Source organism: Hemicordylus capensis, chromosome 12 (genome assembly GCF_027244095.1).
Source record: "Hemicordylus capensis ecotype Gifberg chromosome 12, rHemCap1.1.pri, whole genome shotgun sequence".
NCBI lineage: Eukaryota > Metazoa > Chordata > Lepidosauria > Squamata > Cordylidae > Hemicordylus > Hemicordylus capensis.
Genome location: NC_069668.1, coordinates 11,953,989 through 11,966,860, shown reverse-complemented (window position 1 = coordinate 11,966,860; position 12,872 = coordinate 11,953,989). Strand labels below are relative to the sequence as shown.

General features: G+C 52.1%; 1 protein-coding gene across 1 annotated transcript in view; it reads left to right on the top strand.

Annotated features, from left to right (window-relative positions):
• The window catches only part of SLC6A4 (solute carrier family 6 member 4), a 28,435-nt gene extending 16,372 nt beyond the window's left edge, over positions 1 to 12,063 (top strand). The window contains exons 9-14 of the mRNA XM_053275383.1: positions 339 to 451; positions 1,404 to 1,535; positions 3,605 to 3,704; positions 4,198 to 4,298; positions 8,043 to 8,210; positions 9,379 to 12,063. Of these exons, the coding sequence (XP_053131358.1) occupies positions 339 to 451; positions 1,404 to 1,535; positions 3,605 to 3,704; positions 4,198 to 4,298; positions 8,043 to 8,210; positions 9,379 to 9,453 (689 nt within the window). The 3' untranslated portion in view covers positions 9,454 to 12,063. The remainder of the gene's footprint in view (positions 1 to 338; positions 452 to 1,403; positions 1,536 to 3,604; positions 3,705 to 4,197; positions 4,299 to 8,042; positions 8,211 to 9,378) is intronic.
• The last annotated feature ends 809 nt before the right edge of the window (positions 12,064 to 12,872 follow it).

Genomic DNA, 12,872 nt, shown 5'->3' with positions numbered 1-12,872 from the left:
TGAAGGCGTCTCCCTTGGCCCTACCTGGGGATGCCAGGGAGGGAACTTGGAGCCTTCTGCAGATGCTCTTCCGAGAGCGGCTCCATCCCCGGAGGGGGATATCTTGCATGCCGTCTCCCATCCAAATTCAAACCAGGGTGGGCTCTGCTTAGCAAAGGGCTTGCTGCCACAAGGCCAGCTCTCCTGCCAAAAGACTGCCATCCACAAATAACAAAGAGTGTGACTGACATTCGTAAGCCAAATAGCCAGGGGGATGCTGGTGGTGTCAGAAAGGGGAGTGATGGGCCGAAACGGAGGGGGCCTGTTCTGTTCTCACCCACATTCTCGTTGACTGGCAGGGCCCAGCCTCCTCTTCATCACCTATGCAGAGGCCATTGCCAACATGCCCGCCTCCACCTTCTTCGCCATCATATTCTTCCTGATGTTGATCACGCTGGGACTGGACAGCACGGTGAGCAATGGGCCTTCGGTGGAAGCACCTGGCGGCGGGGTGGGGTTGCTCCTTGGCTCTCAGGGGCGGCCCATCCACTAGGCAGACCTAGGCAGTTGTCGAGGGCACCAGTTCTTGGCGGGGTGGTGGTGGTGGGGTGTGTGTGTCTCAGCAGTGCCGGAATACAGCACTGCCCATTATCCCTTCTCTCCCTCTTGTATTGCACCCTTGAAGTACTGCACAGTGGGGTCAGCATGTAGGATTCCCTGCTCCCCAAAAGGGCCAGCACATTCTGCACCTGGCCTGGCCTTCCAGAGTTTTTAAACTGTCAAGGTTGGGCCTGTTTTTCCAGGGTTTTAAAAAATGACTTTAAATGTTTTTAAGAATGGTTTCATGTTTTTATAATTTTTGATAACAGTCGATTGGTTTTAGTTTTATTCTAATGTAAACCGCCCTGAGCCATTTTTGGAAGGGCGGTATAGAAATAAAATAAAATGAAATACATATACACTGTCTCCTTTGCCGACTGCCCCTCAGGCCCCCAATAAACAGCTGGCCTCATGAGCCCCGCTCCCTCTCTCGAAGATGGATTGCCTGTCGCAGGGTCCATTCCCAAAAGGGAATGGCCTCAGACTGGATTTCCACATCCACAGCAGCCTCTCGTCACCTCTGAAGTGTCTTGCCCCCATAACAGACTGCGGACTCTCTCCCACTGGGTCCTCCAGCCATCACGGGCTGGTCACTGACTGCTCATCTTCAGGTCACTCGACCTCAGCGGCCTGGGCGGCTCAGTAAAGCTGGGACTCTGCACTTTTTGGCTTGGGGGCAGAGTCCGATTTTGCCAGGGTGCCAAAAAGCCTCAGGCCGTGCCTGCTTACTCTTGTGGGGAGGCAGGACACCTTGGGTTGCAGCCCTGGTGGTCCACGCCAAGGAGCTGCCTTCCCCTTACTGACCCCTCGATGCTCTTTGCCAGTTTGCAGGTCTGGAAGGGGTGATCACTGCTGTGCTGGACGAATTCCCCCACGTCTGGGGCAAGCGCCGGGAGCTGTTTGTCCTGGGCTTCATTGTGATCTGCTTCATGGGCGCTCTGTCAACCCTGACCTTTGTAAGTAGCTCACCGTCCAAGAAGCAACCGAGCACGCAGGCAACCCAGTCGTCTGCGGGGTGTTGTTGGAGACCCAGGCGCCAGGATTCCTTTCAGTGCTCTCGGATAAGATCCAAGCTTTGTGATGTGACACACTATTCTGGATTTGCTAGATGCCCTGTCCACTGGCAGGTGCAAGACTGCTATTACGTGGGGTGGGGGGCCCCAGGACAATTCAATACATAACCCTAGCAAATGTAGAAGTCACTAGCAAGTGTTCCCTGTTACAAGGATTTCCAGATGTTCTGGACTACAGCTCCCACAATCCCCCAGCTGCAATGGCCTTGGGCTGAGGATTCTGGGAATTGTAGTCAACAACATCTGGGAATCCCTGTTCCAGGGGACAATGGTCACTAGGCTCGTCCACATGATCAGAAATCACACGATCAGGAACGGCAGTCGCCTCTCAAGCCACAAGTTCCGCAGTTGGGTATGCTCCGGTTTTCTGACGATGTGTGACTGACCTCAAAAGAAAAAAGTAGCAGGCGGAGGAAGTGATCCTGTGTGAGGCTCCCGCTAGGCAGGGCTCCGTCCTACCCAGCGGCTACTCCCAGCTGTTTAATGAGGTAGGAGTGGTGAAACGTCGACCCAGTGGGAGCCTCGCAGATGATCTGGAAAGCCTCAGTAGCAGTTTGCCAGTAGACGCTGGGTAGACCAGAACTGCCGTCGCATTCTACCACAAACCAAGTCTGGGGAAAGAGGGAGGAGCTCAGCCCAAGCCACACTGGTATATGCACTGGACTGGCAGTGACATGGTGGGACCGAGTATGACCATTTCAGATCAAAGTAATCCTGGGGTGGAAATCTTAGAGTTAGATCACATGTGCCTCTTCCAAACGGGGAATCTGGTGTCTCAGGTGGTAAACATAGCGCAATGCCGACAGATTAGATCAGATGCCAAGAGGAGAGCTGGTCTGGTCCCCTCTGCTAAGCAGGGTCTGCCCTGGTTTGCAGCTGGATGGGAGACTAGATGTGAACACTGTAAGATATTCCCCTCAGATGGTGGGGCAGCTCTGGGAAGAGCGCCTGCCCGCAGAAGGTGCCACGTTCCCTCACTGGCATCTCTATACGGCTGGGAAAGATTCCTGCCGGCAACCTTGGAGAAGCCGCTGCCACTCTGTGTAGACAATCCTGAGTGAGATGGACCACTAGACAATCTGATTCGGCATAAGGCAGCTTCCTAGGTCCCTATGCCAGGCTAGACTAGAAACAGTCGATCTCTGGCATGAAGACATTGCCAGCCAAGCAGAGAATGGAGTTCCATCCTGTCATTATGCCTCGCCTTTCTCAGCAATTCCTCTCCGAATTGGAAAGCTTCCTATCAACTGAGTCCCAGTTCCTGGTGGAAGCACTACACCCTTTCCTTTGGGCATGTCCCGTTCCCAAGGGAAAAGAACAGGAACCGGATTCGGGCTCCAGCATCCCCCTCCAGCATGGAGAATGCACCTTCAGGCCATTCCCACCAGGGAGGAAACGGAAGGGCACTGGTCCCGCTGGATGAGCTCATCCCGGCCCACGGAGAAATGCCAGCACTTTCCAGACACACTCTTTTCTGCGCGATGGTCACAATTGCATGATGCAAAGGAAGGGAAACCAGTGGGAGAAGAGGGCCTTGACCATGGCTGCAGATTAGTCGGGCTGTGCTGGTGATGGAGAGAGCGCTAGGAGGAAGGAGGGCTGGTCTTGTGGTAGCCAGCAGGCCTTGTCCCCTTAGCTAAGCAGGGTCCGCCCTGGTTGTCTCTGAATGAGAGGCTACATCTAATATATCTAATATATTTCCCTTAAGGGATGGAGCCGCTCTGGGAAGAGCAGAAGGTTTAAAGTTCCCTCCCTGGCAGCATCTCCAAGATAGGGCTGAGAGAGATTCCATCCTGCCTGCAACCTCGGAGAAGCTGCTGCCAGTCTGGTTAGACAATACTGAGCTGGATGGACCAAGGGTCTGACTCAGTGTATGGCAGCTTCCTATGTTCCTAAGGGCCCGTTCTCTGTTTCTGAGCAGACCTGTCATTCCCATGGTCTCTTTTTCCCAGGGCGGTGCATACGTGGTGAAACTGTTCGAAGACTACGCCACAGGTCCAGCGGTCCTGGCAGTGGTGTTTCTGGAATCCATTTCTGTGGCTTGGTTTTACGGTGAGGTTAACGCCAAACTAAGATGTCTCTGGTCAGGCCAGAGGCAGCTTCCACACACATAAGGCAGCTTCCACACCAGGGAACGTAAGGCAAGGCTTCAAAGAGAAGACGCACACCTCTCGCTCCTCTGCTCTTTCAAAGGCAGCTGATGGGGCACCCAGAGAGGACCAAACTCCTGCACCTGGCCCCTTAGGCCTTCTCCTCCCACTTTCTCCTCCACTCGCTCCTCTCACCGACTTGTGGTGGCTGCCACCACCCCAGTCCCCAAATTTCACTGAAATCTGCATGGCGAGCGAAGTGTTTTTAGTTGCATAGCATTCATCCTCTGGGAGAGTTACAAAGGGCTCTGCAGAAGCTTGCATAGCCCTGCAGAAACTTAAGCCTGCACGTTCCAGAAGGATTGCTCACACAGTCCAGAGTCTCGCCCCCTTTGCTTTCAGCCTGATAAAACCAAGGCGTGCCTAACTGGGTCCCTGCTCGTCCCTTCCCACAGGTGTCAACCAGTTTTGCAGTGATGTGAAAGAGATGCTCGGATTCAGTCCCGGCTGGTACTGGAGAGTCTGCTGGGTTGCCATCAGCCCGATTTTCCTTCTGGTGAGTCAGCTTCTACAGCCCCAGCATATGAAGGAAGATTTGCCCGCCAGCAACGCCTTTATCTTCTGATCAATCGTTCTGAGGATCGGTTGCTGAGTGATGTTGGGAGGAGGGTCCTGTCCACTCCAGATAAACCCCGATGAGGCGGTTCTCAAACTTGGCTCCTCAAATTACGTTAGACTGCAGCTCCCGTTATCCACAAAACAGCCAGCCACTGTGGCTGGGGATGATGGGAGTTGTAGTCCAGCAACATGCGGGGACCCACATTTGAGAACCTCGGCTTGGAGGCAAGTAAGCAACTGCACTCCTGGCTCCATCCAGAGAACACAGATGACATGGGGCTGCAATTCATGGAGGCGGCTACAGGCAGATCGGTGCAGAAGTGATGTCTGTTGTTCTGCTTGGTCTTGTGAAGAGTTTTGCTCCTTTGAAAAGCCTCCTCTTCTTTGCTGGTATGACATGTCTAGACGGGAGCACTTTTTATAGATGTCCTCGCTTCCCCACGAAACGGACTAGGCCTGCGCAGAGATGCCGCTTCGCTGTGTCAAAGTTGAATAATCGACACGTGACTGCTGGCCCGGGGTAGGGAGACGGCCACTCCCCCAGCTCACCTCTGTGCTGAGTGGGCCCGTACAGAGCAGTGGGGAAGGCTGCCAAAGGGATGCGGAGCCACGAGGAGCCCCACTTGGAACGCAGCGGGAGAAACTGGGGAATGTCGTCCTCCTCGGGGCTTTTCCCGCAAGGCTCCGTAGGGAAAGGGATGGGAATGCTTTGCTGCAGCCTGAAGTAGTATTGTCTTCACAGACTGGCAGCGGCTTCTCCCAGGTTGCAGGCAGGAGCCTCTCCCAGCCCTGTCTTGGAGATGCTGCCAGGGAGGGAACTTGGAACCTAGATGCTCTTCCCAGAGCGGCCCCATTAGCCCCTCAGGGGAATATTTTTATTTATTTATTTATTGTTCAAATTTTTATACCACCTTTCATATGGCATCCCAAGGCGGTTATCTTACAGGGCTCACACTTCTAGCCTCCCATTCAAATGCAACCAGGGTGGACCCCAGGAATGATCCGGCTTGACTTCTGGTGAATCAGCAGCTTTTATTTTGAGCTCTGTTTTATACTGTTTTTATTTTTTAGGGTGGACCCTGCTTGACTAAGGGGACAAGTCATGCTTGCTCCCACAAGACTAACTCTCTCCTAGACGGGCCTCTCTGAAGCCACTGCCTGACACCCAGACTAAGTGGCTCAACAGTACTACTCAGGAGTTACTCTAGAGCAGGGACCCTCTGGACCCTCCAAATGGTCTTGAACTACAACTCCCATCACCCCCCAGCCACAATTTACGCTGGCCGAGCATGATGGGAGGTGTAGTTCGACATCTGGAGGGTCCACTGGTTGGGAGGTTGGACGGCTTCGTTCCAAATAGGACTCCCGTCAAGTAATTTAGTCACTGTCTCTACGGGCTGTTTCTAGCACAGCTAAACACAGGCTTAATTCCCAATTCCCAAATTAGCTCAGGCTGCTTTTTGTACTACAGATCCAACGCTCAGCATGGGGCGAGGAAGCTGGAGTGGAAGCTTGATTGATGGCAAATGCCGCCTAGATTTAAGGCCCGCCCAGCGAGTCAAAAACAAGCCTGCTGTGATGATTAATGTGTGTTTAACACACTTCTAGTTTATCACCGTGTGTGTGTGTGTGTGTGTGTGTGGTATAAATAGATGTGTAACCACATCAGGTTATAGTCTCTTTCTTACACACACACACACACACACACACACACACACACACACACACTTTTATGACCCTGAGATGATAAAGACATTTAATGTGTATGTCCTGCTACTCTGGATTAGGAAGGAGGACCAAGAATGGGCCAGCACCATGGCTTGGTGGGTTGCCACAGAGATCTCAGCCTCATCCGTGGGATGGAGGCGAAATAAATGGCTTGCCTGAGAGCATGGAAGTGGGCTCCAGCAGGGACCCCGCCGCCAGTGCGCCAGCCATCTGCTGATGCACAATTGGAATGGGAACATAGGAAGCTGCCATATATTGAGTCAGACCATTGGTCCATCTAGCTCAGGATGGTCTGCACAGACTGGCAGCGGCAGAAGGGAGGGAGAGAGAAGTAACAGCAGCAACAGCAGCCGCTGCCGCAGCGCAACCTTTGAAAGAGGGGAAGCCACAGCACAGGAGGGCCGAGTCTGGGTAGGGCCTGCTTGTCCTGCCCAGCTGGGGCATCGCGCCCCATCAAACTCCCCGTCTCCAACCTTATTTTTAAACTGACACACCGTTGACGAACGGAAGCGTACCCGGCTCCTGAATCCAGGTAGCTCCTACTGTAATGTCCACTACTGTTGAGGGCATAACTCAACTGCTTTTGGGGGCGACAAGTAAAGCTGTGCTTTCTTTTAGGGAGGTTCGTGTGCTCAACCACCTTTAAGTGGTGCAGCAGGGAAATGCCTGACTAATAAGCAAAAGGTTGCCGGTTCGAATCCCTGCTGGTATGTTTCCCAGACTATGGGAAACGCCTATATCAGGCAGCAGCGATACAGGAAGATGCTGAAAGGCATCGTCTCAGACTGTGCAGGAGATGGCACTGGTCAACCCTTCCTGTATTCTACCAAAGACAACCACAGGGCTCTGTGGTCGCCAGGAGTCGAAATCAACTCGACGGCACACTTTACTTTAGTGTGCTCAGGGTCAGGGGACTGCCTCCCCTTCTGCTGTCCATCACAGAGCCCAATCTATGCTACTCCAACACCCAAGACTAAATACGTCCTATCGGAAAACATCCTACCATTTCAACCAGACCCAGCTCACAGGGACACGGTCATCGTTCAAGAGGGATTTTCTTAAGATGTCCCTCTGTGACCGCTGAATTTACTATAATGATATTGGGAAACATTTTATTGCTCCACTTTTAACCCCTTTCCCTGGTTGGACAAGGATTTATATTGCATCTCTCTAATCTGGTTCAGACAGAGCGGCAACTGAAAATACAGCTAAATATCTTGCTGCTGCTATTAAAATAAGTTCCCTAGTGGTTAATAAATAGTGTCTTAATGTTTTAACATTAGAGTTAAAACTCCGTCTCTAGAGTTAGCTTTATCTTTGGATGCCAATTTTATTTTGGAGTTTTATTGTTCTCTGAAATGCTGGAGGATTTTCTCTTTTCCTATGTTTAGATTTGAGAGAATCGTGTTGCAAACGTTTCTCTATATTAGGAACTCTATCTAGTGAAGAAAAAGAAATGCAGGACCAACAAAAGGAAGTACTGTTTTCACACAAAGCATAATCAACTTGTGGAATTCTCTGCCACAAGATGTGGTGACAGCCAACAACCTGGATGACTTCAAGAGGGGTTTGGGTAACTTCATAGAGGAGAGGTCTATCAACGGCTACTAGTTGGAGGGCTACAGGCCACCTCCAGCCTCAGAGGCAGGATGCCTCTGAGTACCAGTTGCAGGGGAGTAACAGCAAGAGAGAGGGCAAGCTCTCACCTCTTGCCTGTGGGCTTCCTAGAGGCATCTGGTGGGCCACTGTGTGAAACAGGACGCTGTACTAGATGGGCCTCCTTGGGCCTGATCCAGCAGGGCTGTTCTTACATTCTAGTGTCTGAACTTTTAACTGGAAACTTAATTTTAGGATGTTGATTTTTGTGTAGCTTTCCTGTATTTGGGTTGTGGAAAGGTCTGTGGGTCAAGTGAACACACCATCTGACTGGACTAAATAGATTGGCTTTCTCCAGTTCATTATTTGCAGCTTCATGTCCAGCCCGCCAGACCTCCGACTCTTTGACTACAACTACCCGTACTGGACCATGGTGGTGGGCTACTGCATTGGCACCTCGTCCTTCATCTGCGTCCCTGCCTACATGGTATACCGGTTGGCAACCACGCCAGGAACACTGAAAGAGGTACTATGGCACATGGGTGGTCTTCACGGAAGAAAGCCCCCTTGGGGGGCAGCCAAAAGGATCTTGAGAGGGATGTGCCCTGCTTTTCTGGGCATCTCCAGATGCCGTCTGCTAGGCTCTTGCCTAGTCTGATGGGATGTCCTGACGTCTTTGAACAGCTGCCGCACTGTCAACACCGGCAGCTGAGCTGTTCAGTCAGGTGTGGGCGGACCCCTGAATTTGTCCTAGAAACGCCGAGGTGATGCTGGATGGATGAGCACTGAAAAGGCAATCTGGGAAGGAGAGCTGGTCTTGTGGTAGCCAGCAGGACTTGTCCCCTTAGCTAAGCAGGGTCCACCCTGGTTGCGTTTGAATGGGAGACAATGTGAGAGCACTGGAAGAGATTCCCCTCAGGGGATGGAGCCACTCTGGGAAGAGCAAGGAGGTTCCAAGTTCCCTCTCTGGCAGCATCTCCAAGATAGGGCTGAGACTCCTGCCTGCAGCCTTGGAGAAGCCGCTGCCAGTCTGGGCAGACAATACTGAGCTAGATAGACCAATGGTCTGACTCAGTATATGGCAGCTTGCTGTGTACCACCCCAAGGTGGCCTCATTCCATATGGATGGGGGATGAGTGACTGCATGTGAAGGCTGCCTGCTGTAAGGGATTCTTCTTAGGGCAAGAATGGGAATAAATGCAGCTAGGGCTGATGGGAGTTGTAGTTTAGCAACAGCAGGAGAGCCCTGCCTTGGGGGACAGGGCCACAGCTCACTGATAGACCATCTGCTTTGCCTGCAGAAAGGTGCCAGGTTCCCTCTCTGGCAGCATCTCCACGTAGGGCTGGGAAAGACCCCTCCCAAGACTCCTTGGGAGAGCTGCTGCCAGTCAGTGTGGACAGTGCTGAGCTAGGTGGACCAACGGTCTGACTCAGTAGAAGACAGCTACACATGTCCCTGTTGGGTAGCTCAGTGGCAGAGCCGCTGCTTTGCACGCAGAAGGTCCCAGGTTTATTCCCCGGCCGCATCTCCAGGCAGAGACTCCTGCCTCGGACCTTGGAGAGCTGCTGCTGCCAGCCAGTGTGGAAAACGTTGAGCTGGGTGGGTCTGGCCATGTGCCGAAGTACTCGCAAGCTTCCGCCTGTGACCCTTTTGGGTTTGCCTTCCTCACACGTGTCCTTTGTCTCCTCCACAGCGTATTCTGAAAAGCATCACTCCGGAAACGGCCACAGAAATCCCCTTTGGGGACATCCGTATGAACGCCGTCTAAAGAGCCACCGTCCTTTTGGCGAAGGCGGGAGAGGCAGGCGTCGCGAGAAGCCCCTCCTCTCCCATCGCCCTCCGCTCTTTTCCAAAGCACTGAATCGCCGCCGGGGGAGTTTTGTGCCGGGGGCAGAAGCACCGACCAAGGCTGGACCCTCCTAGCATTCCCACAACAGCCGGACTGGCCTCTTCAGCCCCGGCTCTTTTGCGTCCGCATTCCTGCACTGGTTCATTTGGAAACGTGAAGGCGCACAAGTGTGAGCAAGCGGCGGCCTCTCCATATGTGGGCAGGGGGCCATCGGAATGCATGCCTGGCTACTCCAGCCTCTGTCTAGCAACTGTCACCAGTTGGGATTATATTTAGCCCCATCCCTCTGTGCCACACACACCTGTTATCTCTCTGTGTGACCCCCTGTAATGGACCCTCCCGTGTTTGCTTCTAAGGAACGCAGTGTTTTCGACCAAGTTGGAAAAACAACACACACACACACACACACACACACACCTGGCCCAGCTAGCCGTAGCTACCCCATGAATACAGAGTTTGGCAGCCCCGAATGACACCCTCAAGCCCCAAATGAGGGCCGTGAGCGAAAGGTCCAGTGCAAGAGCCAAGCTGTCATGATGCAGAAACTCTTGCTGGACTGGAATGCTTGAGATGGGGCAGGGGGTGGGACAGGACTGCAGGTTTGGTTGTGAAGAACAGCACCATCCTTGTATCTAGAAAGTTAGGTTTCGGGGAAGGGCAGACAGATGACTAAATCATCAGGTCCTGTGTGCACACATGCAACCCACCCCCCGCTTGCAGTCGGAAATAATTGTTCATCAGTACAAGCCACCAAGAGCAGGGCAACCCTATACGGGTGGGGCCCAGACAAACAGTGGCTCTGGTGAAGCCATCAAGTGGCCATACATGCCAGCTGCCAGCTCACACACACACCCCTGCCCATCACAAGGAATTTATTATTATTATTATTATTACAAGATTTATATCCCGCTCTTCCTCCAAGTTGCCCAGAGTGGTGTACTACATACTTGAGTTTCTCTTTCACAACAACCCTGTGAAGTAGGTTAGGCTGAGAGAGAAGTGACTTGCCCAGAGTCACCCAGCTAGTTTCATGGCTGAATGGAGATTCGAACTCGGGTTAGGGTTACCACTACACCACGCTGGCTCTTTCTGCAGAGCTGCCCCCTTGTTCTGCATTGTCAAACACCCCACCTCAGCTGTTCACCAGGTCCACACGCAAGCCGTCTGCAGACAGCAGTAAAGCCATAGTCATGTTCTCTTCCTACCTACTTTCTTTTGCATTCCATTTATAAAGATTCTCTCTCTCAAATATATATATATATATACACACACAGCATCACACATCGGCCACATCCACACAGTGCTTCTTTCAGGTGATAGGCACTTTCAGGAGTTTCAGATATTGGTTGTGTTCCCCCATCATCCACAGGCCAGAGTGCCACACCCCGAGGGGTCATTCTTGGGGCCTCTTCCACGGGTGTTTTTTCACGAGGTGGTTCTGGAGCGGCTTTATGCTACGGAATTAACAGAAAGCCGAGACAGGCTCACTGCGGAGGTAAAAGAATCCCTGTAACCTCTCCTGCCAGGTCACTGGAGAGACAACAGTGGAAGGCAGCAGCACGGCCGAAATGGTCCACTGGAGGACCATTTAAGTGGTCAGATCCTACCCCTTTTGGGAAGCTGGCCCAGCAGTGGTGGTGAAGAGGCATCTCTGTCGGGTGAGGTGTGGTCAGTGGATGGTCTGGGCTCAAAGGAGCTGCTGCTCGGGGCTAGAGCGCATTTGCAGAGCAAAGCCAGAGACCAGGCATGCGCGCTCTCAAAAGTCTGATGAGCACTGCTCACAAATGTACAACTGGACGGAGTGTGCGTGTTTGTTTTACTCCTGTTGCAAAATGACAGTCATCCTGATGGGGCGACACCAAGCCTACCAAAAACATAAGCCCTATTCACACGTTATGTTCCAAACTCCTACAAGTCTACACAGATACAGCACAACACTTCCGGTCTGTATCCTGCATCTGAGGGGCCTGTACCTCGCTTTTAAAATGAACACAGGTAGCCATTCACACAAAAGCACATATGAGTGTGCAGCCACCTGGACACTTGTTCCACATTATGTCTGGATAGGGCTATATACCATGCTGAGATTAGCCTGTGTCGGGATCCCTTCAACCAGCGCAGCAGTTCTGAGCACCCTGATCCACGGAGCTGTGAGTGGGTAGAAGACGACAGTATTAAATTAACCCATGGCAAATTAGCATAACTGGCCAAGGATTTGTTCTGTGCAGGCCACATGAAAATCAATGCAGCCTGCACAGGAGGGTATTCTGAGGACTTACAGAGGCAACTGCGACAATTCCTGGGACTGTGTTTACCTTTAGGTTGGAGAAACGAAACTGGAGTTTTATTTTACAAAACGGAAGTATTCTTCTCAATACATGTATATACTGCGCCTGTATTAATTTATGCTGCTGCTTCAGTTATCAGTGTCCCAAAGCTGGGTTGTAAGTCATCATCAGTATGTGCCTTGCAATGTAAGCTGTTATTGTAATAAATTTAATATAAGAATAAAATGGCAGTTGTAACCCCGCCGCCCTCCACTTTCCACAATGGTTTGTCATCCACAGAACTTATCAAAAGAGCTAAGAACCGCTGCTCCACTTGCTCACACCAGATGCTCCCCTATCTTTCCCGTCGGCACTTCTGGACTCTTGGGCAGATACAAAAGTCAGTCCGAGGAGGAGAAGCTGCCTCCTGATTGCCTCCATAGGTCACATCAAGACGGCAAAGTCAACTGGCACACAATGCCTCCGTGTCCCCTTTGCTAAGCAAGGTCCACCCTTGTCTTTTGTGGAATTCAGAAGGGGTTGACCATTGCCTCCTCCAGCACAGTATGAGATGATGCCTTTCAGCATCTTCCTATATCGCTGCTGCCCAATATAGTACCAGCAGGGATTCGAACCGGCAACCTTTGGCTTGCTAGTCATTTCCCGCTGTGCCATGAGGTGGCTGCAGTCTTGTGGTAGCAGGCATGAACTGTCCCCTTTGCTAAGCAGGGTCCACCCTGGTTTGCATTCTAATGGGAGACTACATGTGTGAGCACTGTTATAAGATGCTCCCCTTAAGGGATGGGGCCGCTCTGAAAAGAGCACCTGCATGCTAGCCTGCAGAAGGTCCCCTCCCTGGCAGCATCTCCATATAGGGCTGAGAGAGACTCCTGTCTGCCACCTTGGAGAAGCCGCTGCCAGTCTGTGTAAACAATCGTGAGCTAGATGGACCAAGGGTCTGTCTCGGTAGAAGGCAGCTTTCTCTCATCAGCATGGTCTGACTCCCAGCTTTGTCCGCTGAAGCACCACAGCCCCAGTCACAGCAATCTTTAGGATATGCGCACATTTAAA